The 25770-nt window shown below is 46.6% G+C and overlaps 1 protein-coding gene across 2 annotated transcripts in view; it reads left to right on the forward strand.

Moving 5' to 3' along the window:
* CUL2 (cullin 2) overlaps positions 1-25770 on the forward strand; it is a 454610-nt gene that overhangs the window by 151598 nt on the left and 277242 nt on the right. For both annotated transcript variants that reach the window (XM_069211221.1, XM_069211220.1), the window contains exon 6: positions 14078-14160. In XM_069211221.1, coding sequence (XP_069067322.1) covers positions 14078-14160 — 83 coding nt within the window. The remainder of the gene's footprint in view (positions 1-14077; positions 14161-25770) is intronic.

Below are 25770 nucleotides of genomic sequence, written 5' to 3' on the forward strand. Positions count from 1 at the left end.
GAGCTCTGAAGAAATCTCCAGTGGGTCGACGGAATCTTCCCCCTGCAACCCAGGCAACAAAAGACTGCATCACCGGTCCTCTGGGTCCCCTCTCAGCACGACGAGCGTGGTCCCTGGAACTCAGCAACTCTGTCCAAGTGACTCCCAGAGTCCAGTGACTCTTCAGTCCAAGTTTGGTGGAGGTAAGTCCTTGCCTCCCCACGCTAGACTGCATTTCTGGGTACCGCGTGATTTGCACCTGCTCTGGCTTCTGTGCACTCTTCCAGGATTTCCTTCGTGCACAGACAAGCCTGGGTCCCTGACACTCTAACCTGCAGTGCACAACCTCCTTCTGAGTTGTCCTCCGGCGTCGTGGGACTCCCTTTTGTGACTTCGGGTGGACTCCGGTTCACTTTTCTTCTAAGTGCCTGTTCAGGTACTTCTGAGGGCGCTGCCTGCTTCTGTGAGGGCTCCCTCCTGGGCCACAGCAGCATCCAAAAACCCTAACTGCGACCCTTGCAGCTAGCAAGGCTTGTTTGCGGTCTCTCTGCAAGCTTCTTCACGACGTGGGACATCCATCCTCCAAAGGGGAAGTTCCTAGTCCTCTTCGTTCTTGCAGAACTCCAAGCTTCTTCCAACAGGTGGCAGCTTCCTTGCACCCTCAGCTGGCATTTCCTGGGCTCCTGCCCACTCTCGACACTGTTGCGACTATTGGACTTTGTCCCCTTGTCTTACATGTACTCAGGTCCCGAAATCCACTGTTGTTGCATTGCTGGTGTTTGTTCTTCCTGAAGAATCCCCCTATCACGACTTCTGTGCTCTCTGGGGGTAGTAGGTGCACTTTACACCTACCTTTCAGGGTCTTGGGGTGGGCTATTTTTCTAACCCTCACTGTTTTCTTACAGTCCCTGCAACCCTCTACAAGCTCACATGGGTTTGCGGTCCATTTGTGGTTCGCATTCCACTTTTGGAGTATATGGTTTGTGTTGCCCCTATACCTATGTGCTCCTATTGCAATCTATTGTAACTTTACATTGCTTGCATTACTTCCTTTTGCTATTACTGCATAATTTTGGTACTGTGTACATATATCTTGTGTATATAACTTATCCTCATAATGAGGGTACTCTCTGAGATACTTTTGGCATATTGTCATAAAAATAAAGTACCTTTATTTTTAGTACTTCTGAGTATTGTGTTTTCTTATGATATTGTGCATATGACACCAGTGGTATAGTAGGAGCTTTACATGTCTCCTAGTTCAGCCTAAGCTGCTTTGCCATAGCTACCTTCTATCAGCCTAAGCTGCTAGAAACACCTCTTCTACACTAATAAGGGATAACTGGACCCGGCACAAGGTGTAAGTACCTCTGGTACCCACTACAAGCCAGGCCAGCCTCCTACACTGGGTAACTCAGCATGTCTAGAAAAAGAGAATCAATTTTAAAATCCTTCTTGGAAGCCATATGATTGTGTAATTGTCACGTATGATGTTGTAAAACATTCCAGAGCCTAGAACCCGATGCACAATATGAAAGTCACTTCAGTTTTTTCAGCAAGAATGTGAACCGAACAGAAAACATTGACTTCTTGGCTTGGCTATACTTGTGAGAAAGTAAGGCAACATAACTTTGTAGCGAAGGCATTTGACGACTAAGCATTGGAACTATATTGAACCCCTCCTCTGACAGAAAGAATGTATAAGGACAATTTAAAACTCAGGCAGTTTTAACTCTAAGATATGGCGGGGAGTCTGAGTGCCTGCCAAGATGGCTGCCTGTAGCAGAGTTTTCTCGCTGGTGAGCCTCTCTTTTTGCCTCAACTCCTGCTAAAAGTCATTGAATCTCCCATAAAAGGGTGCTTTGAATGGCGTGCGCCTACACGCTCGGTCAATAAACCCAGTGCCAGGTTTAGGCCCTCTGCACCGCCTGGTCCTAACAGTGCTCTTGTGCGAATTCCTTGTCCTAGGCACGGCCACTGAGAACTCCGGGAGGTGCGACTGTGTCCCCTGAATTACTTGGGAGGCTGTGTTGACTGCAAGGGACTGATCTGCGAGCTAAGCTGCTAGTTATCTCAATCTTACCAAGCCCTACTAACGCTAGTTAGGACCATAAAACATACAATCAAGGTCCTCATTTGTTACTCCCATGACCCCCAGGCTGCTTTTCCCCATGATAGGGTGTCCCTTCCCTTGTGCAGAGCTCCTTTCAAGATGGTAACATCGGGTGTGACTTATTTCAATTGATCCTCATACCCTGTCGGATTTGGTCACCCAAGTCAGATCGGACCTCTTTCAAACTTTAAAAACATTTACAAACTTTTTGTTGGCCAATGCTTGTTCGCGGTTGAACTGAAAGTTATTTAGGGGCACATGTACGTACCATTTTTCCTGTCGCAAACAGCCCGATTCGCATTTTGGTATGTTCAGACTCTATTTTGCGATTCGGTAATCTATTTACCGAATCGCAAAATAGGTTTGCAAGTCGCAGTTAGGAAGGGGCGTTCCCTTCCTAATTGCTAGTCTCATCGCGATGTAGCATTGTTTTGTGACCGTGAACGCGGTCACAAAAATAACCCATTCGCAAATGGGAAGAGGTCTCAGGGGACCCTTCCCCTTTGTGAATGGAAGCAAAAGTATTTTTTCAGAGCAGGCAGGGGTCCCACAGACCCCTGCCTGCTCTGAAAAAATTAAAAGAAAACTTTTCATTTTTGTTTTTGAAATGCATCTCGTTTTCCTTTAAGGATGGCCATTCGCAATGGGGTCGCAGATTGCGACCTACTTCATGAATATTCATGCGGTAGGTTATTTGCGACTTCATTGCGAATCGCAGACAGTGTCATTGACACTGTTGTACATCTGGTTTTGTGACTCACAAATTTCGAATAGCTAAGACTCGCAGTTTGCGAGTCGCAAAGCCGGATCTTTGTGCATGTGGCCCTTAAGCCTTTAAAAATTTGTATCTCTGGAACCCACCAGTGGATTTTGATGACCAAGGACTCTAAAAATTCCTTAAAATGTACTCTAGCTTTATAAAATGTAGTTGTGTTTCTTTCTTGCTGTGACACTGTCTTGTTCCATTGTTTGGTGGTGTTAAATGCTTTACACTAGTTCCTCTGTGAAGTCGAAGCCACAGCTACCCAGGTTTGAGGTAAAGGTGATATAAACAAACCTAACTAAACCCAAGATGTTTTTGCGAGTTTATTCCACGATAAGGCCCCACAGCTATATCATACAATACACTCAAATCCTTACAAATGTTGTACGTGATGTTTAGCATATCTTTTGAACTGAAATATACCTTTTCTTCTTTTTTTTTTGTTTTTGTTTTTTGTTTTTTTACATGTTTTTATTGCAATTGGTTCAAAAATATAGCAATACAGATAATGCTAGGAATCCAGGTCCATATCCGGTCTCAAGTGCCCAGTTAGGGTACTACAGCAATAATTGTCCAATTACATGATATTGTTTAAACCTCAAATCAATAAAACAACAAGGCATACACGGATAAGAACAACAGCAAGCAGTCAGTGTGGTACCGCACCAAAAGCGTAGCCCCTTCCACACACTCCCCTCGGGGGGGGGGGAGGGGAGTGTGTGGGAGGGCAGGAAGGTACAGAACTCTACAGAAAGGCACTTTGGAGAAGCCCGGGGGAGGAAGGGAAGCGAGGCAGGAAGCATGGTCCCAGCAATCTCCAATAAGTTATCTCTGTCATTTCAAGACCCTCAACCATGTATTTACTGGCACTCTCAGTCTCTGTGCTATCACTCCAGTCTTACCCTCGGGGCATCCCCCCTCTGAACTCCGGGGGATGTCAGCAGAACTGTCCCCTGGCAGATTCACTTCCAACAAGCTGTCCAGCATGTTGCCCCATATTTCTAAGTTGCGGTTTGCATGCTCATCTGTGGCACTGCAGTGTCCCACTCAAGCATATCTGTCATCCATTTGTCATTCATCGGGGCAGCTTTCTGCAGTCAGTAGATGGCCACCTGCCACTTTGCCAGTACTAGCCCTAGGAGCATGAACCGATGGTTCAATTTGGCTCTGCCTTTAGGTGTCGGGAGTAGTTTGGGCACACTGTGGCTGATGGAGGCCACCATAAGCACCCGTGGAACCTTCCTTGGGATCCGTATGATCTCTCTCCAAACCCCCTCTAATTTGCTACAGTTCCATGTCATATGGAGAAATAACAGCAGAGCAGTCCCACACCTGGAGCACACTTCCGAACAAGCTCCTTTGATTCTTTGCAAATGCTGTGGGGTCATATAGGCTTGGTGCAAATAATAAACCTGTGTGAGCTTGAATCTCACATTACTAGACACCTTAACCTTGGCAAGCGCTCTTTTCCAGGGCCCTTTAGAAAGTGGTTCCGGTAGGCTCTCAATCCAACTGTTTCTAATCCCCTGTATCAGCCTTATAAATGCATGAGATCAAACCCTGAGTCGACCCGTCTGCATCTCCTCTGGTTCAGCAGGAAAGCCAGTCCAAATCTCACGAAACATACAGGATACCTTGGCATACTACAAAAATTGGCCTTGTTGAAGGTCAGAGGTATCTTGTGCCTCCTCTAATGTAAGGAATATGTCATGAAGGTTGAGATCACCTGCGATGCTGCAGCCACCTTCAAACCATTGTGATATGCCCATCACAAACTCTATGGCTTGAATGGGTTTCAACCATCGGAGGGGCAAAAGTCAAGCGTAGGACGCCCAACATCACTCAAACAACTGTTTGTCCCCAGGCCACTGCCACTTGTCTGACAATGAAGGGGTGATGCTCCCAGCATGAGGCAGTGTGGTAGATCCACATCAGTCCCCCATGTCCCTAGGAGTTTCTTCTCTACATTGGGGCCATCCGTGCACCACTGTGCTGCATACTGCAAATGACCCTCAAAGTAATATAATTGCAGATCTGGCAGTCCCGGACCCCCTAGTTCAGTTTCCAGTATTAGGTTGTCCAGTTTAACTCTGCTTCGCTTACTAGCCCATGCAAGGGACATCAGGCGACTATTCCATTTAGCAAACGTGGATTTTGGGACACTGTACATGGTATTTTGGAGGGCATGCAACCAGCGGGGCAATAGAACCATTTTGGTGAACATGACTCTGCCCATCACCCACAGACAAACCCAAAAGCTAATTTATTTCTCCAGTCCTTCGAGGACTCTGCCCATATTAAGACGATAAAGGTCCTCTGAGGTATTTGCCACCTGTACACCCAGGTACCATAAGTGACAACCTTCCCAGCTAAGCTTGGTCACTGGAAGCTCAGTTTGTCGCCCATCCGCCAGTGCAGCTATGGGGAACAGTACTGTTTTGTGGTTGTTGACCCTAATGCCAGACACCCCACTGAATTCGGTCTTGATCTGCAGTAACGTCTCAACCGACCACTCGGGGTGTGTGACATATATAGGAGAGTGTCATCAGCATATAGTAAAACATGGAGGACTCCCCCTACTTCAGTGCCCCACTCAGCCATATCTCGGTGAAGCCAAATCACCAAGCAAAAGGAACAGTGACAGGGGGCACTCTCTTGATAGAGAAGCAATCAGATACCATCCTCCCAGTGCGTACTTGTGTGACAGTCCAGTTTATAGCAGTTTAACCCAGGACAGAAACACTGGATCCAGCCCCATTCTTTAGAGGGCCTCCCAAAGGTATTCCCAATGAAGGGTATTGAACACCTTTTCAATGTATAAAACTATTAACGCCACCTCGAACTCCCTGTCAGCAACAGTATGTAGCACATGGGACAGCCTCCTTAAGTTCATCTGGGGCCCTTTACCCGGCATAAGGCCACACTTTTCTTCATGTACCAGGTGGGTAATCACCCCTCAATCTGATTGTGAGGGCCATTGCAAGTATCTTGGTTTTGACCCTTAACATAGAGAGGGTTCTATAAGAGTTTGGGTCGGAATGGTCCTTACCTGGTTTAGGGAGCATAATGATCTGCGATTCGCGCATGATTTGTGGAAGTATCCCACAACTATGTGCCTGCTGAAATGTTTCCAGCAAGCAGGGAATGATAAGTTCCAAGTGTGACTGTTAATATTCCACCGGAAGTCCATCAGAATCCGGTGCCTTACAGCTAGCCATTTCCCGGATCACCTTCCTCAATTCCTCCACGAGAAGCTCCATTTCCAGTTTCCCAGTTTGTTCCACCGTGAGCTGAGGGAGCACTATTTGATCTAGAAAATTGCAGATAGCTGCTTGTTTGCTGTCCTCTGTCTTCCCATAAACAGTCTCAAGGTGGTCCTGTAAGGGTATATTGATTGGAGTCTGTGACCCCTACAATCATGCCAACCCGACGTTTACGGGAAATAATTAACGGGGATGGACATTCCCCTTTAAGTACCCATGCTAGAAGACATTCTGATTTGTCACCCTCTCAATGAAGTAGTTGGTAGTCCTGGTGAACCGGTCGGTCAAGTCTATCCCATGTCTCCTCCACTGTCCTCTGGGCCACCAATGGTGTCCCCGCTGGTTCCCTGAAGTAGAGGTGGCCCGCCGAAGTGTGCTCAGTTGTTGCGCCTCCTCAAGTAACTGCGTCTCCTGGAGGCATCTAGTGCAGCCAATATACGACAAGTGTCCCTGCCTTCAGGACGTCCCACTCCACTCCCCTGCTTGCTGCAGTGGACCAGTTGGTGTCAAAATAGCTGCCCGTCGCTTCTCTAAATGCCTCGCAGAACTGGGTGTCACCAAGCACCTCAGGACCCAGACGCCACAGTGGTACTCTGGGTCTGTCTCCACGCCCACCCCACTCTAGGAGCACCGGAGTATGGTCTGAGGAATCTGCTCAATATCTGCATGTCTGTTATTTCAGTGACGACGTCCTCTGTCACTAAGAACCTATCAAAGCGACTTTGTCATGAATTGGGGCATAGCAAGTGTTTTCTCTGGCTTCAGGGTGGGGTCATGCACCAAACATCTGACCAGCCCATGTGTCTCATCACACCTCTCAGTGAGGCTACCATATGTGGTTTTGTGTCTTGTCTCGGGGTGGCAATCCTCGCTGCCTTCCAGCACACAATTGAAATCTCCTGCCCACAGCAGGGGACTCAACATATGGGAGGAGTACACTCTCAAAATCAAGGTAGAAGGCCCCATCATCAGTATTAGGCTGATATACATTCAACAGGCACCCCTCCTGACCATCTAGCAGGCCACAAAGCTGTATGTATCGACCTTCGATATCTGTCTTAAAACTCCGAACCCAGAAACGAACCATGTGGAAACTCCATGTGCGTAGTTACAGTATGTAGTGAAGTAGAGTTGCACCCCCAACTTCCTCACAGAATCAAGCTGAGGTGGGGGAAGCAGCTGCTGGGTCCGCGACTTTGCTCCTGTCGCAGGCTCCCCGTAGCTACTCAGTAGTCAGGAGGCCGCCATACTGCCTCGGCGTACAGGCACCATAAACTGACTCTGGGCAACGGCTCATTCTGGGCCTCCAACACAGCTGCTTCAGCTTAGGTGGGTTCTCTGGGTAGCATGCTGCACTGTTGCTGCAGGATGTCAACGAGCCAGGCGGAACTCGAGCGGCTATGTCCTGGCGGCTATGTTCCCCAGGCCACACCCACAAATGTTCGCTTCCATAACTCAGTTTTATACCTAGGCAATTTTATAACATTCCATACATCAGTATGTGAAATGTTTGGAGAAGTAAAAACATTTCACAAACTTTTCTCCTCCTTCAAGGAGGCATTTTTTTTAATGCAAAGCCTGGTCTGAAAATCGTAGTAAATCATGCCTTGTGTTAAAAACTATGGATACTTGCTCCGTAATGCGTAAGTAGCATCTGTGTTATGCCCCCTTAATGCATAGTGGTGCATAGCACAATTTGTGCTAAGAAAAGCACAACTTCTGATGGATACAACTACCTGTGGATTCCTCACCTAATGAATACTCCCATGGCGCCAGCATTCGACGGAAATCTTCTTCCTAGTCTCTGCACGTCGACGAGGACGTCACTCCAGCCCACGCGAAGCCGTCTGACGTCATACAGGCAATAAGAGGTCCTCGCCGACGTGCCGACGTCAGTTCCCTTTTTTCCATGCATTCGAAACGGTTATCTTCGAGGGAGATTCTGTTACTTTAGTGGTTACAGTGTGTTTTCTGCTGCGTAGTTCTTTTCTGCGACAATGTCTCAGAGAAAGTCGGGTTTCAAGCCCTGTCGAGAGTGTGGGGGCAAGATGTCTGTTACAGATCCTCACTCCGACTGTCTCTGGTGTTTGAGCTCCGACCACGACGTTGTGACTTGCGATTCATGTCAGCACATGAATCCAAAGGCCCTCAAGGAACGTGAGGCTAAACTATTCCTGGCAAAGTGGAAGAGAAAGGAGAAACATCACAAAAAGTCTTCCTCGCCAAGGTCTCATCGGCGTCATCGAGACTCCCGGCGCCGTAGAGATTCACGGCGTCATTCCAGCAAGGAGACTCGTTCGAGGTCGCCTTCGGCTCGGCGTCGGAGGACTTGGGAGGTCAGTCCCACGGTCACGCCGCATCCATCGACGCCTTCCCTCTCTGGTGTCACCGACTTCGCCTGGACAAGCGTCTGTGGTTGAGGTGATGCAGCCTCTTGTGATGTCTCCGGCGTCGCGGACGTCGAGGTCGGGGTCGCCTTCGATCCAGGCACCTCAGTATCCGGCTTTTCCAGCCCCTGGAGCCGATAGTACCGCATTTCTGAATGCGATGTATACCATCTTTCAGCAGATGGCTCCAGGAGGTGCTCCGGCTGGTCCTTCGGGGCCTTTGGCCTTTTCATTGGGTGATCCTGCGCCTCTTCGGCCGGCACCCTTTATGCCCTTTCTCCCTTTTGGGAATGTGGGCTCGGCGCCGGTGGCCGCTCTGGTGGCTTCAAAGGGTTTGGCTCCGGAGGTTTCCGTCCCGTCGCCGTCGGGATTTCGTCCTGTGACTCCGGTGGGTCCATCGGCTCCAGGATCTCTTGGTCCTGCTCCTTCATCGGCGCCGAAGCTGCCTGTGGCGCCGGAGGCGGCGTCGGATGCTTCTGGAGATCGGCGCCGATCCTCGACTTCGGCAGAGGCCACGTCGACTCCGCGTATTGAGCTGAGACTACATTCAAGGAGGCATGCTCTCCGTCTTTTGGAAGAGCAGGAGTACCAGCGAGTCCTGGAGGAAGGAGAGGTTGAGGACTCTGGTGATGGACTGCATGGACTGGATACGGCCAGCGGGCTGGATACTTCCCCTGAGTGGGACCTTTCATCTCCAGGGGAGTATACGGAGGAGGCTGCTACCTTTCATGCGGTGGTGAGGAAGGCAGCTAACTTTCTGGACCTGCCTTTGCCGGTGGCAGAGGCGAAGCAGAATTTGTTGACGGAGGTGCTGCATCCGGCCTCTGCTGCAGCGGAGCCTCTCTTGCCGTTTAATGAGGCTTTGCTTGATCCGGTGTTGGAGGTGTGGAAGAAGCCTGTATCTTCTTCGGCAGTTCATAGGGCTGTGGCCAGGAGATATCGGGCTGCACCATCTGACCCTGGTTTTCTTTCAAGACACCCTACGCCGGAGAGCTTGGTGGTGCAAGCCTCCTGTTCATCAAAATCAGCACCTGGATCTTTCCCGACGGTACCAGGAGACAGGGACTCCAAAAAACTGGATGCGCAATCCAAGAAAATATTTTCTTCTTGCAGTTTGGCGTTGAAGGCCACCAACGCAACTTGCATTCTGGGGAGATATATCCATGCTCTTATGGATGATATTTCATCTTCTTTTACGGAGCTTCCCCAGGGACTCTTGGATGTTGTCTCAGACGCCCAGGCTGCTGCAACCCAGATTATCCAGTCTGGGCTGGACACGACCGACTCGGTGGCTAGGGCAATGGGCACGGCTGTGGTGGCAAGGAGACAGGCCTGGCTCTGTAATTCAGGGTTTTCTGCGGATGTACAGTCGACCCTATTAGACCTCCCGTTTGATGGGGACAAACTGTTTGGAGCAAAGGCAGATTCGACCTTGGAGCGATTTAAAGAGAGCAGGGCCACAGCCAAATCGTTAGGGCTGCAAGCTCCTTCTTCCTCTGCCTCTTCCAGGTTTTTCAGGAGGTTTCGTGGATTTGGGCGTGGCTCTTCCTCCTTTTCCTTTCGGCGGAGGTTCCAGCAACCCGCCTCCTCTCACCCCTATAGATCATTTAGAGGGAGAGGTAGGGCCGGCACCAGAGGAGCCTCTCAACAGCACTCTGCCTCTGCCTCTTCCTCGTCCTCTGGAGGGGTGCAGCAGGGAAAGCAGTCTTAGGCTTCCACCATTTCCCACTCACTCCTCTCCTGTAGGGGGAAGATTACGGCATTTTCTCCTCAAGTGGGAGACTATTACAACGGACACTTGGGTTATCAGCATTGTGAAGAAAGGCTACACCCTTCACTTTCGGGAGTTTCCGCCCCCCCTCCCGCCCATCTTATTGTTCAGAAGAACACCTCCTGTTGCTAGAACAGGAGGTTCAAGTCCTCCTTTCAAAGGGCGCGGTGGAGTTGGTTCCAGAGCAGGAAAGGGGTCGAGGTTGTTACTCAAGGTACTTCCTGATTCCCAAGAAAGATGGTCGGTTGAGACCGATCCTGGATCTGAGGATCTTGAATTGGTTCCTCAATCAGGAAAAGTTCAAGATGCTGACCCTAGCACAGGTGCTTTTGGCGTTGAACAAAGAAGATTGGATGGTGTCTGTCGACTTGCAGGATGCTTATTTTCATATCCCGATACTCAAGTCGCACAGGAATTATCTCCGGTTTGTGGTAGGGTCGCAGCACTATCAGTTTGCGGTCCTCCCGTTTGGTCTTACTTCAGCACCTCGAGTCTTCACGAAGGTGATGTCAGTGGTTGCGGCAGAGCTCAGAAGGAAGGGGATAGCAGTATTCCCTTACTTGGACGACTGGTTGATCAAAGCCAAGTCCCCGGAGCTTGTGTCGTATCATCTGCCGTCAACAACCCAGTTGTTGTTCGACCTGGGCTTTTCGGTGAACGTGCCCAAATCTCACCTGGAGTCCTCTCAGCGCCTCCTGTTCATAGGGGCAGTACTGGATACAACATTGAATCGAGCCTTTCCTCCGCCTCAGCGGGTTCAAGATATTCAGGAATTGGTTCCAATGTTTCGAAATGGAGCGGTAGTTCCAGTCCTCAAGGTCCTTCGTCTGCTCGGTCTGTTTGCCTCCTGCATACTGTTGGTCACGTATGCTCGCTGGCACATGAGGGCTCTTCAGTGGTGCCTCCGAAGGCAGTGGTCTCAACACAAGGGAGATCTAGAAGGTGCGTTCAAGATCTCCAGAGATGCTGCTGTGGACTTGAAGTGGTGGATTGCGAGCAACAATCTTTCACAAGGAAAGCCGTTGGCGCAGTCGCCACCAGTGGCCACGGTCATAACGGATGCTTCCACTCTAGGGTGGGGAGTTCATCTGGGGGATCTGGAGATCAAAGGACTTTGGTCTCCAGAGGAACAGATGTTTCATATCAATCTGTTAGAGTTACGGGCTGTACGTCTGGCTCTCAAGGCCTTCCTCCCATCCCTTCGTGGTCAGTCGGTACAGGTCCTGACGGACAATACTACCACGATGTGGTACATAAACAAACAGGAAGGAGTAGGGTCGTACCTTCTCTGCAGAGAAGCTCTTCGACTATGGTCCTGGGCAAAGGACCATCAGATTTGCTTGGTAGCAAATCATTTGGCCGGGGTCTTGAATGTACGTGCGGAGAGTCTCAGTCGCCAATTCTCGGCCGACCACGAGTGGCGTCTCCATCCAGATCAAGTCCGTTTAATCTTCCAGATGTGGGGGTTTCCTCGGATAGATCTGTTTGCCACTTGGGAGAATGCGCATTGTCCGTTATTCTGCAGCCTCCAGTATCCGGTGCAGGGAGCATTGGGGGACACGTTTCTGATAACGTGGTGCGACCAGTTGCTTTACGCGTTTCCCCCCATACCCTTGATTCCTCGAGTGTTGAGGAAGATTCGCCAAGACTGGGCCCAAGTCATCTTAATAGCTCCGGATTGGCCAAGGAGGGTGTGGTACTCCGACCTTCTCCAACTTTCACTGTGCCCTCCGCTCCGTCTCCCTCTCAGGGCAGACCTCCTCTCGCAGTCGCAGGGGCAGGTTTTACACCCCAACCTCCAGAGTCTACACCTACATGCCTGGAGATTGAACGGGGCAACCTGAGTTCCTTCTCTCTCCCGCCTGATGTAGTGGATGTTATATTAGCGGCCAGGCGACACTCCACTAAATCTATCTACGCTAATAGGTGGTCTAAATTTGTTATGTGGTGTGGGGAGAGACAGATTGATCCCTTACATGCTCATCTGTCGGACGTCTTGTCTTTTGCTCTGTCTCTAGCGCAGAAGGGTTGTGCAGTGGCTACCATTAAGGGTTATTTGTCGGCTTTGTCAGCCTTCATTTGTCTTCCAGATCAACCATCGTTATTTAAATCCCCTATTGTTCTCAGATTCTTGAAAGGTCTTATAAATAAATATCCTCCAAAACCATTCGTTATGCCTCAATGGGATTTGTCCTTGGTCCTCACTTTCCTTATGGGGTCCCCTTTTGAGCCTATGCATTCTTGCCCCTTAAGGTATTTGGTTATTAAAACAGTCTTCCTGGTGGCTATAACATCTGCAAGGAGAGTGAGTGAGTTGCAGGCCTTATCGGTAAAACCCCCTTATACAACTTTTTATGGGGATAAGGTGGTGTTGAGGACCAAGGCTGCTTTCCTCCCGAATGTTGTTTCACCCTTCCATTTGGCCCAGACAATTACTCTGTCCACGTTCTATCCTCCGCCTCATCCTTCAAAAGAAGAAGAGAGACTTCATTGCTTGGACCCAAAGAGAGCGTTAAGCTTCTTCATTGACAGAACGAAGGATTTCAGGCTGGAGGATCAGCTTTTCATCGGATACGTGGGCAAGAGGAGAGGAAAGGCAGTCCACAAGAGAACACTCTCCAGGTGGGTTGTTCTTTGCATTAAAATGTGTTACTCTTTAGCAAAGAAGGATCCTCCTGATGGCATTAGAGCTCATTCCACCAGAGCTAAGTCGGCCACTTCGGCCTTGGCCAGAGGTGTTCCTGTGGTCGACATCTGCAAGGCCGCAACTTGGTCGTCCCTTCACACTTTTGCGAAACATTACTGTTTGGACTCTGAGGTCAGAAGGGACGGCCATTTTGCACGGTCAGTGCTGTAGGATTTCTTGGTTTGACCATTTTCGGCACCCACCACCGGGAGTGGTACTGCTTTGGGACTCTATTCATTAGGTGAGGAATCCACAGGTAGTTGTATCCATCAGAAGAACGAGTTACTTACCTTCGGTAACGACTTTTCTGGTGGATACATTAGCTACCTGTGGATTCCTCACGGTCCCACCCGCCTCCCCGTTGCCTTTCTGGTCTTCCCAAGTAATCCTTGAGTGCGCTCCTCTTGGTCTTCAAGATTACAATAGATGATGTATATATGGATACTTGTATATATTTATATGTATATATATATATGTATATATCTTTGTGTATATACATGATTTGCATATATTTGTTGGTTTAAAAAAAAAAAAAAAAAAAAGAAGAGAGTTATATTAAACCTACAGCCATTTTATTGCAATGTTGTGCATTTTACAATGTTATGGGATGTTGCCTTGCTCTTTCATTGCATTGGGTTGTTGTTCTCATGCACGTAAAAAAATGTTGGTACTGACGTCGGCACGTCGGCGAGGACCTCTTATTGCCTGTATGACGTCAGACGGCGTCGCGTGGGCTGGAGTGACGTCCTCGTCGACGTGCAGAGACTAGGAAGAAGATTTCCGTCGAATGCTGGCGCCATGGGAGTATTCATTAGGTGAGGAATCCACAGGTAGCTAATGTATCCACCAGAAAAGTCGTTACCGAAGGTAAGTAACTCGTTCTTCGAGCGCAAACCACTTTCTGCACTTTGAAAGTAAACCCCTTTGTCAGACTTTGTGCCACTTTTCATGACTTTGCGGTGGTGCAAATTCTTAGTAACTCTACCCTGAAGTTAGATGACATGGCCATGTACCCTTTCAGGTAGCTTTTTAATGATGATATATTTGTTGCATGGAAGATTTCATTTGAAATTAAGTGTAAATGACAGGTGTCCTTATATTTTTTTTTGTGGCAGCTAGCTCTGGACATGTGGAGGAAATTGATGATTGAACTCTTACAAACCACCCTTATAAGAATGCTCCTGCGAGAAATCAAGAAGTGAGTATCTTACTGTGTACTAGTAATCAAGAGGAAGCTATTACACAAAATGATGCGGCCCGCCTGTTGAATGTGATGAGGGGCCATTGGGCCTCCCATATCTCACAGATCTTCCTTGTCTTTGGACTGAATATGGGCTCCCTGAATGGTCGCCCCCCCCGCACCACAGGTACTGCAGGTGCCTGTGTTACATCCCCGGATGAAGCTGACCGCCGCTTTGATGTCTTTATTAAATATATTGTATTAGCGTTTGCAAAATAGGAAAAGTGATGAGTATAAAGTCATAACCAAGTAAGCACTCCTTCTCAAAAAATACTACATCAAGCATTCATCACAGGCACCTACAAGCACACTGCACTTCACAGAACCATAAGCATTAATGGGCTATCTGTTACAAACGTGTTGGTTTGTGTTTGTTTTTGAATAGGAGTAAATGAAAGTAGTTGAATTCTTGGACAACCAAGTAAGGACTACAGAAAGAAAGAAGGAGAATATCTGAGAAAATATTACATTTTGATTTAGTGAAATTCAGTTTTTCCAGTATACTTTGGCTCACTATCTTTCCTTTAGCTTATAATGGTCTTGACGTTGACGGCGAGTATTTTGACTACTACTCTGTTAAGAATTGGTGTGCTGCTATTGCCTATATGTTACCATATAAGGGTTTTATATATAACTCATTTCTCGCCACCCTTTCCATCACTTTCAGCAGCATCTCCCTTTATATATTATTTATGTGGTCTCTTGACCCACACCCAATCACAGGCCCACAAAGCCAGTCACACACCCGCTCACAGATGCAATGCATGGGGTTGGCTGCAGGCAGGGGTTGGCTGCAGGGCCTGGCCATAAGCCAGGTCCTGTGACCAACCTCCAGCTGTGCACAGCTGAAGGTCATGAGCATTGTAGGATTAGCTGCATGTTGGGGTTGGCTGCAGGCCAGGACAGCAGTTGGATTAATGTCACCCTTTTACAAAATCACTAGGCCCGCAGGATAGGGTCCACCGGGCTGAAAGCAGCCCGAGGAGGGGAGGGAGTGTGCTCCCTCCCCTTCACAAATCCAGTTTGCCCCTGAGGGATGGTGTCCCCAGGGCAGAAATCGGCCTGGGGGAGGGCATGTGCCACCCTCCCCTATTACAAAATTGACCTGGTCCCAGGGCATGAATTCCAGGGCAGAAATCAGTCCAGGTAGGTAGGCCTTGTGGCACCTCTTTAAAAAAAAATCAGCTGAGGCTGGAGGGGATGAGGTTCCTGGGCCTGAAATTGCCCCAAGGAGGGGGGGCTGTGTGCTCCCTCCACATATGCAACAAGGCCCCAGGGGTGCCCATTCCCCCCCCCCAAATAATATCTCTTCCCTCCCCGGACCTGGCCCACCAGGGGGGTTTAAAAAAGCAAGCGCAGAAGACAATGTTTGTGGGGGGTTTTCTGTTTTTTTTCTTCTTGTTTTTTTTGGTTTGTTTTAGTTTAGTTTTTTTTTTTTTTTTTTTGCCATTATAAGCTGCAACATTTTAAAAACATTTTTTTGGGCCCTAGTCGGAGTCCCTCTGGAACCACACCATCAGGTCGAGGGGGACAGGGTATTTCCACCCTGCCCCTTTGTATCCTTTTTGTGTTTTTCTTTAGGACTATGGACAGACTAGAGTCCTGAGATGGCAGCCCCGACTTCCTGGTTGAGGTGGTGGTAGCCTATCAGATCTCTGTTTTAGAACTGATGGGATCCGCGGAGCCTCCCCGTCCCTAGACACACAAAGTTTTTCAGCACTAATTGCTCAATAACTACTGGAAGGTTTATATCAAAATACAAACAAAAACACTCTTTTTGGACTAGGCAAATTTGGTGAAATTCCATTCCGCCGTTTAGACTCTAGCTTTGTCTAAAGTTCTTATGAAAAAATAAATGGAGGAAACAGTTTGAGACCCCTCCTTTTTGCTCGGCCCATGATTGACAGATCGTCTCAAAACTTACTATGCACAAACTAGGCAGAAAGGAGCACTTAAAAAAAAAAAAAAAAAAAAAAGAAAAAAGTTTCATGGAGGTTTTGCAAATGGTGCCAAAATTATTAGGAACACAAAAAATGCATTTCCTATGGAAACGCAATTCACGACCACCCCTCCCATTGTTATATATATATATATATATATATATATATATATATTATGTCTCCTACTAGCGGTCACCAGTAGGGATAGTTAGGACCTATTTCCCATAGTAAAAGTGTATTTAGACTTGCCTATATCGTATACGCCATTTGATGTATCTTCGGTAAATTTTCCCCAAAAAAGTGGCTGTAGAATCTTGTGTGTGCATGGGAGTTTTTGGGGTGATCAGTCAAAGGTGGTGGTGGGGGGAGCTGGTGTGAAGGGGGGGGGTGCATTTCCCATTTTAATTCCCACATGGGTTTTAGACATGACTACAGCCCAAACTGCTGGATGGAACTGCATCAAATTTGGCAGAAAGGTAGCTCTTTGGTGGAATTGTTGAATTTAGCAGAAAGGTAGCTCTTGGTCCAGAAAGAGTGCTTGTTCCCTAAGGTAACTATAACTTGCGCCCTCCCCATGCACTGCTAATTACCCCAGATAATACAGCACTCATGACCACTTTAAATGAAAAATTAGCAGTCAAATTATTGAAGAAAAAACTGTGCAAGGCGGGGGCGCAGGTTATAATTACCTTAGGGTGCGAGTTCTAGTTACTTGAGATAGCTATAACTGTAACGGGTGAATTTCTATGGTGTTGTGCGAGTAAATTCAGATATTAAATATAATACCCCTGTAACGTTTGTTTTTTTCAGTGAATATATATATTTATATATGTATTAATATATATATATACAGGGAGTGCAGAATTATTAGGCAAGTTGTATTTTTGAGGATTAATTTTATTATTGAACAACAACCATGTTCTCAATGCACCCAAAAAACTCATTAATATCAAAGCTGAATATTTTTGGAAGTAGTTTTTAGTTTGTTTTTAGTTTTAGCTATGTTAGGGGGATATCTGTGTGTGCAGGTGACTATTACTGTGCATAATTATTAGGCAACTTAACAAAAAACAAATATATACCCATTTCAATTATTTATTATTACCAGTGAAACCAATATAACATCTCAACATTCACAAATATACAATTCTGACATTCAAAAACAAATCAGTGACCAATATAGCCACCTTTCTTTGGAAGGACACTCAAAAGCCTGCCATCCATGGATTCTGTCAGTGTTTTGATCTGTTCACCATCAACATTGCGTGCAGCAGTAACCACAGCCTCCCAGACACTGTTCAGAGAGGTGTACTGTTTTCCCTCCTTGTAAATCTCACATTTGATGATGGACCACAGGTTCTCAATGGGGTTCAGATCAGGTGAACAAGGAGGCCATGTCATTAGATTTCCTTCTTTTATACCCTTTCTTGCCAGCCACGCTGTGGAGTACTTGGACGCGTGTGATGGAGCATTGTCCTGCATGAAAATCATGTTTTTCTTGAAGGATGCAGACTTCTTCCTGTACCACTGCTTGAAGAAGGTGTCTTCCAGGAACTGGCAGTAGGACTGGGAGTTGAGCTTGACTCCATCCTCAACCCGAAAAGGCCCCACAAGCTCATCTTTGATGATACCAGCCCAAACCAGTACTCCACCTCCACCTTGCTGGCGTCTGAGTCGGACTGGAGCTCTCTGCCCTTTACCAATCCAGCCACGGGCCCATCCATCTGGCCCATCAAGACTCACTCTCATTTCATCAGTCCATATTACCTTAGAAAAATCAGTCTTGAGATATTTCTTGGCCCAGTCTTGACGTTTCAGCTTGTGTGTCTTGTTCAGTGGTGGTCGTCTTTCAGCCTTTCTTACCTTGGCCATGTCTCTGAGTATTGCACACCTTGTGCTTTTGGGCACTCCAGTGATGTTGCAGCTCTGAAATATGGCCAAACTGGTGGCAAGTGGCATCGTGGCAGCTGCACGCTTGACTTTTCTCAGTTCATGGGCAGTTATTTTGCGCCTTGGTTTTTCCACACGCTTCTTGCGACCCTGTTGACTATTTGGAATGAAACGCTTGATTATTCGATGATCACGCTTCAGAAGCTTTGCAATTTTAAGAGTGCTGCATCCCTCTGCAAGATATCTCACTATTTTTGACTTTTCTGAGCCTGTCAAGTCCTTCTTTTGACCCATTTTGCCAAAGGAAAGGAAGTTGCCTAATAATTATGCACACCTGATATAGGGTGTTGATGTCATTAGACCACACCCCTTCTCATTACAGAGATGCACATCACCTAATATGCTTAATTGGTAGTAGGCTTTCGAGCCTATACAGCTTGGAGTAAGACAACATGCATAAAGAGGATGATGTGGTCAAAATACTCATTTGCCTAATAATTCTGCACTCCCTGTATATATGTGTGTGTGTGTATATATTATATGTATATATAACCTAAATGTGTGAGTGTATGTATGTGTATATATATATATATATATAACCTACTGGCAATAGCCAGTAGGTATAGTTAGGATCAATTTTTCCCATATACAGATCGTTTTTTGTTTTGCCAAGAACTTTGGCGCTGGTTGGCGAATCTTCACGAAATTCTCAAAACTAGTACACGAACCAGTTCAGCTGCTGTCTTTAAAGTTTCAGGGTGATTTGTCAAGCGGGGGCCAGAAAAATAGGAGGTGGGGCGTCCCAATACAGTTTTTTACCCAATCTGTATGGATTTTGCATTCTTTAGACACTGCTGCAACCCGAACCACTGAATGGAATTACACCAAATTTGGCCAGAAGCTACATCTTAGTCTGCAGATTGTGTTTTGTCTGATTTGTTGTAAATCTGTTCAGTAGTTTCAGAGTTATTAAAGGAAAAAGAAATGTGTATATCCAGAGGCTCTCATCCTTCGCGGATCCACTCACTGAGGATTTGCAGATCCAGGGGGAAAGCAAGGCCCTGATTGGCTGGCCGCAACTTGACAGAAACTTGCAGCTGCCATTTTGTTTCTTGCATTGGGGAAGGGTGGAAACCGTGTAAAACATATAAGGGGTCAGGATACAGGTATTCTGACCCCATAGGAACAATGGAGGAGTCCCTTAGGGACTCCGCATGGGCAATAAAATGGGCAATATTTTTTTTCAGCCAAGCCGCAAATCCACAGTTGGGCTCGGCACAGCCCCCTAGTGTAAGCTCACCAAGGATCTGCAGATCCCCCCAAAAATGGCCATCCTCCCCTGACTGTGAGTGCATGAACCCTGTGCAGTAGTTTGATATTACTTTTCGTTAAAAAACAACATAGAAATTCACTGAAAAAAACAAAGGTTACAGGTGCGTTATAGTTAGGTTGATGTTTTACCCATACAAAACCATAGTAATTCAGCAGTTTTAGTTATATTTATAGTTGTCCTTATGTTAAGAAACTATAACTTGTGCTGGAAAGTGATGTTGGGCAACAAGTTATAGTTTCTTAACATAAGTAGAAGTATAACTATAATTGCTGAATGTCTATAGGTATGTAAGGCTAAAACTCCAACCTATAACGTCCCTGTAACCTTTGTTTTTTTCACAGTGAACTTCTGTGCAGCCCAAGGAGCAGTGTGCTCAACAGCTGGTGCCAGCGTGGGGGTCCGACCTGTGCCCTGATTTCCAGTGTGATACAAAAGTACACTGCACTCCAGGAACTTCAGTTTTTTTAGAAAGTCTTTATTGCCCAAGATGGCACAGACTTGTTTCAACCAAACTTGTATTTGTCATGGTTTGTGAGTCCCTCACCTGTTTTTGTTTATATAGTACAAGGCTAGCCCATGTTGCCCTCAATGAATCATTAGGGGATAAATAGTTTCAAACTAATCAGAATACAAAAAATAAACAATTACAATTATTAACATTGTATTATTGTACTGTGTGGGTGCTACAGAATCTTGTGTCTTGTTTGGTAAATACATACATTGTTTAATGTATTCTACAACTTTTGCAGGGGCAGCTCCTCGGCAGTGGCGGAGGGGCATCGCCCCCCTGGATGAGCCAGCCAATTACAAATAAAATGGTAGCTTGCTATTGTTTCATTTTTCATCTGCTGGCTCAGCTGGCTCAGCCTGCAGGTGCAGGGAGGGGCGGGGCTGGGCCACAGGGAGGTGGTAGAGTGTTGTAAGTGCACAAGTGTGTTTGGCCAGCCGTTTCATGCCGGCCAAACACTGATGCGCACTCCGGTTTCTCTAACCCGGTTGTATAAACAGCCGGGCTGGAGAAACAGCACAGACCCCAGGCTTGTGTCTGAGCTCCAGTTACTGCCGCTCAGACCAATCCTGACGCTGCTTACATGCTCTGTTTAGCAGCGCCAGGATTGCTGGGGAGCCTGTGCTGATGTCTCAGTGAATGCTGGGACATCACAAGAGGAGCAAGGCAGCAGGAGACGCCAACAGGAGACAGACGGCGAGGGTATGTGGTTTCTTTTAATATGTAAATGTTTCCCTTGTTGTTCGTCCCCCCCGTCCTTGACATATGCGGCGGCCGCCACTGAGCTTTGGTTGTAATAATAGCTGTATGATTGATATGTGAATGGTACACTGAAATTTCTATGAGAGGCAGTCACAGTGCCTCAATCCAAACCAATCTGCCTCTCTCCAGTCTGCCCCACTCCAATCTAAAACAATCTGCCCTACTCCACAACAATTGGCCGCACTCCAATCCAAAACAATCTGCCCCACTCCAATGCAAAACAACCTGCCACACTCCAGTCTGCCCCACTCCAGTCCAAAGGAATCTGCCCATTACAATCCAAACAAATCTGCCCTACTCCAATCTGCCCCACTCCAATTTAAACCAGTCTGCCCCTCTTCAATCTGCTCCACTCCATTCCAAAACAATCTGGCCCATTCCAGTCCAAAACAATCTGCCCCGCTCCAATCCAAAACAATCTTCCCCACTCCAAAACAGTCTGACCCACACCAATCCAAAACTAGTTGTCCCATTCCAATATGCCTCTCTCCAATCCAGAACAATCCACCCCAGTCCAATCCGACCCAGTCCACCCTCTCCACTCCAGTCTACTGAAACCTTGTCCACCCTACTCCAGTCCTCTCCACCACCCCAGTCCAGCCTGCCCCACTCCAATCCACTTTAATCAATCTCACTCCAGTGCAATCCCTTGTTCCTTAATTCACCCCTCTCCAATAAACCCCCATTCCAAACCACCTAAATCAAACCTATTTCAAACCACTCCAGTTCACCATAATCCTCCCCACTCAAATTTAGTCCACTCAAATACAGTCTGCTCTAATCCAGTCCATTCCAATCCACCACAATCCAATCCATTCCCCCCACTACACAAATTCCACCCCATTCCAGTCCAATCCACCCCAGTCCAATCCACCTCAGTCCAGTCCCCTACCCTAATTCAATCCACCTCAGTCCAATCCATACCACCCCAGTCCAGTCCACCCTTCCCCAATCCAATCCGTCCCAATCCAATCGACTCAATGCACCCCACTCAACCATTCCACCTCACTCCAATCCAACCTGCCCCACTGCAATCCAGTCCACCTCACTTCACCCCAAGTCAATCCACTCACTTCATTCCACCCCACTCCATGCATCCCCTACCCGATCCATACCACTCAGTCCATTTCAACCTACCCCAACCCATTCCACTCCACCCTAACCCAACACACTCCAGTCCTTATCACCCACCCACCCCAATCCAATGCCCTGAGGCCATTTCAATCCACCCCACTACAATACCATCCACTCCACCCCAGTTCAGTCCTCCAATTCCACCCCACCCAAGTCCACCCACACTCCAGTCCACCTCCTTCCCACTCCAATCCACCCCACCACACTGTAGTCCAATCCACCCCACTGTGGTCCAGTTTACCCCACTATAGTCCAGTCCACCCAACTCCAGTCCAGTCCACCCATCTTACTCCAGTACAAGCAACCCCACTCCATTCCACGCTTCCCCAGTCCAATCCAAGCCACCCCACTCCAGTGATCTTCCCACCCTACCCCCTCCAGTTCACCCCACTCCAATCCACCCCACCCCATTCCACCCCACTCTTGTCCATTCCACCCCACTCTAGTCCTGTCTCCCCTCCCCAGACCAGTCCAGCCAGCTCCTGTCCGCCCCACTCCAAACTCCCCCCTACTCTAGTCCCTAGATCTAGATCTAGTCCCCCCAATCCAATCCACCACATCCCAATCCTGTCACTCCAATCCAATCCACCCACCACAAACCAATATAATACGCCCACTCATTCCATCCTACGCCAGTCGACACCAATGCACTTCACCCCATTTCAGTCCACCCCACTCAAATCCAGTCCACTCACTCCTATGCACCCCACTCAATTTACCCCACTCTACCCCAATCCAGTCCACCCCACGTTTCTCCAATCCACCCCACTACCTCAATGCACTCCAACCCACTCCATCCTATTCCACCTCACTCCACTCTATACCACACAGCTTTACGATACTGCTGTCTACGACACTCTCAGCTGCTCAACAACTGAACAATGCTCTGCTCTACTCATCTCTGACACCCTACTCCTGTTACTCCACTCCACGAAACTACTCTACAGCACTCCACGCCACCAACTTTTAGCCATGCTGAACAGCAAGCACTCTGGTGTACAACATAGCAAAAACACATTGCCAAATCCATTAGCTCTTGTATAGGCAAGACCTATTGGCTTTGCCGATGTTTGTTACTGTAGCTGCGAGGAACATGTCCTATAAGAGTTAATATAAGAAAATACATATTTTTTTATTCTCCTGCTAACTTTTTTTGACTGCACATAATTGCCCTGTCAGAATTAGTTAAAAAATATGACAAAGTGTTAGATTTGTCCTGAATTTGTTCATGAGGATCAAAGTAATAAGCAGGACAAAATAGCAAAATATAATTTTTCAGTGGAGAGAGCGATTGAACCATTCACTAAGCAGTAACGCCTGTCACTGTTAAAAGAATAGAAAAAAACGATTAGTACAAACCAAACTCATTCTGTTAAATGTAGGCTACATTGAGCTATTTTTCCCATTCTTATTCTAGAAAAAAAAAGCCATTCCTATTTATTTTAAAGAGTTTGTGTGCAGAGCACCAACTCTTCAAAAGAGTCTCCTGGCACTGGGCCTAAAGGCAGTCTGGCAGCTGGACGGAACTGAGAGAGTTGACTACTAAAGAGACAAGTTATCAAAAAGAAAAAAGAATAGAAAACAGTGAGCAAAGAAAAACGTTTTCACAAAACCTTTTTCTTAACTGAGAAGATGAGAGAAAAGCAGAGCAATTTAGACTGATAGGCTGAAGCCTTCAAGCTGCCAAGCTGGCACTGCTACTTTAAAGTAGTACATTCCACTAGCATCGTTACATGCCCTGTCGGTGGTGATTGCGCCATTTCTCCTTTTAATGGTATAAAGGATCCTCAGAGAATAAAGTCAGTTTCTCCTTTTCACCTTTGAGGAAGAGGGAGGATTGTTTATGACTTTAGTAAGTATTCTCCAGGAGGAAAATTAGAATCACTGGAAAATTAACTTTTCCTTTTCTTCAAGAAGATCTCCATTATTCGTCACCATAAGCATTAGATAGAACAACATTTACTACTGTTCTTTGTCTCTAATGGAGTCAGGAAAATGCACTAGTTCCCCCACATGGCCACTGCCAAAATTCTCCCCCAACAACTTTGCATGATCTTTGTAAGCAGACATGTGAACGTCTTTCTTGCTGCCAGAGCAAAAACGTCAGGCATTCACAGCCACTTGGATTCCTTGGCAATAGCCGGCAGATGAAAAAGCCTTTCAGCGAGTATTGGTTTAGGAATGGGGTGTATGGGTTTACACCAAATCAAAAACTGGACTCCAAGGCAGTGCCTCTTCTCTAGTTGCCCTTTTGGACCAGGTTTACCCAACTGTTTTAAGTTATTAGTTATCAATTCATAAAGACCTGTGAATGAGTAACAAAAGCATTAGGTTGCCAATGTTTATCTTTAGACCCCTTTCACAATCTTCCTGAAACTTATACTTACCAGAATCAATCTTAGATTGCTAAGTACTGTTTTCAGGGAGTTTCATATAGATGTGTCCAATGGACCCAACATTATTAACCATCAAAAGGTATTTTCCTGTGGACTAACATGTTCATTCAAATCTGCTGACTTGCTAGATCCATCAAGTTTTGTTTTTCCAGTAGGTATTGCATGCATGAAACTTCACCACACAAAAACATATTTCACTTTTTAAAATATTGTTTATTGATTTATATAGCATAAAATGTAACCACATATCACAGTACTTTACAGAGTAAGTCTTTTCATATAACCTTTTAATCCTCTCTATCACTGGTACTTTGAGAAGCCTCTGAATTTGTCGTCCCTAATTAATAAAGTACCAAGGATTAAACACCCCGTACTCAGTCAATTCTCTGGAGTGGTTCATGTCTTCTGAAAATGCATACATGTCACACTTCCTTGCGTCAAACCATATTATAAATAACACCTTACACATTTCAGGTATCTTCAGTCCATTGGTGTAATATCTTCGAGGGCATATGACTTCTCTGCAGTGTTTACTCATATGAGACCATACTAGCATCCACATAGAGAGAGAATATCATCCTTGCAATTCATCAGATGTATGAATAAGTCTCGCCATCGTCTTAGAGTCCCAGGTTTTATTATATCAGGTGTTTATCATGAATGCTGGTGTCTTTGATGGGCTGTCATTGTTTTCACTAACACAAGAAGTTGAAAGATCAAAGTTCATTCTTTCTGCTGTATCTATTCCCAAACCTCCAGACTCAAGCCCAGATGTGTTCCTGGTGGGCTTTCTGGTATTTGGAAGCCCACTTTTGTGGCTGTTAGTGCTTTCCAAAATATGGTGTCTCTCAGACAACCTCACAAAATGTGAATCATATCATCCTTTTTCCCCATACTCCTAAAGCACCTTTGGTCGATCTCTTGATACAGTCCTCATGGAAACTTTGTTCAATGATTCCCCTTGCAACCCTGATTTATCATAGGAACATATGTTTTTCATTAGCATTTCACAAGCATGGTGTTATGCACCCTTTCCTAACTTGGATTCCCACTTACCCATGTAATTCCTTTCCTTCTGAACATGAGACCAGTTAGTATTTTATATATATATTTAAGACATTTCCTTTAGCATGCCCTTTTGGGTTACTAATAGCTCAAGTGATGTCTTACGTTGAGTGTAGTGCTAAGTGTTGAGTTTAGTTAGTCGTATCTGGTAGTGTTGACATTGTTCTAGTTCACATACGTTAGTCACTCTTGCAAGTCTGTTGGGATCCTAAACTCCATTTCATGGCATTTTTCTTTTTATAGTTTGTTCCTTCATACGGGGGCCTTAAGTCTACATTGTGGTATATAGGTTTGGTGGCGATAAATACCTTGTCAGTTGGTTAGCAAGTTCTGTGTTGTACCATATGTCCAATGCTGTACTAGTAATCGGCTGGAGTTTAGTCTTAGTGGTGTGGCTGGGGAGCCAAAAAATCCCTTGTGGACAAAAGTGCCTCCGCGGTCCCATGTGTAGCCAGAGGCGATTGGTTTCTCTCATGTCTTAGAATTCTAAGCTATGAATCTCTCTAGTAGTTTGTAAAGGCTGGAAACCCAGACATCCAT

Source organism: Pleurodeles waltl, chromosome 10 (genome assembly GCF_031143425.1).
Source record: "Pleurodeles waltl isolate 20211129_DDA chromosome 10, aPleWal1.hap1.20221129, whole genome shotgun sequence".
NCBI lineage: Eukaryota > Metazoa > Chordata > Amphibia > Caudata > Salamandridae > Pleurodeles > Pleurodeles waltl.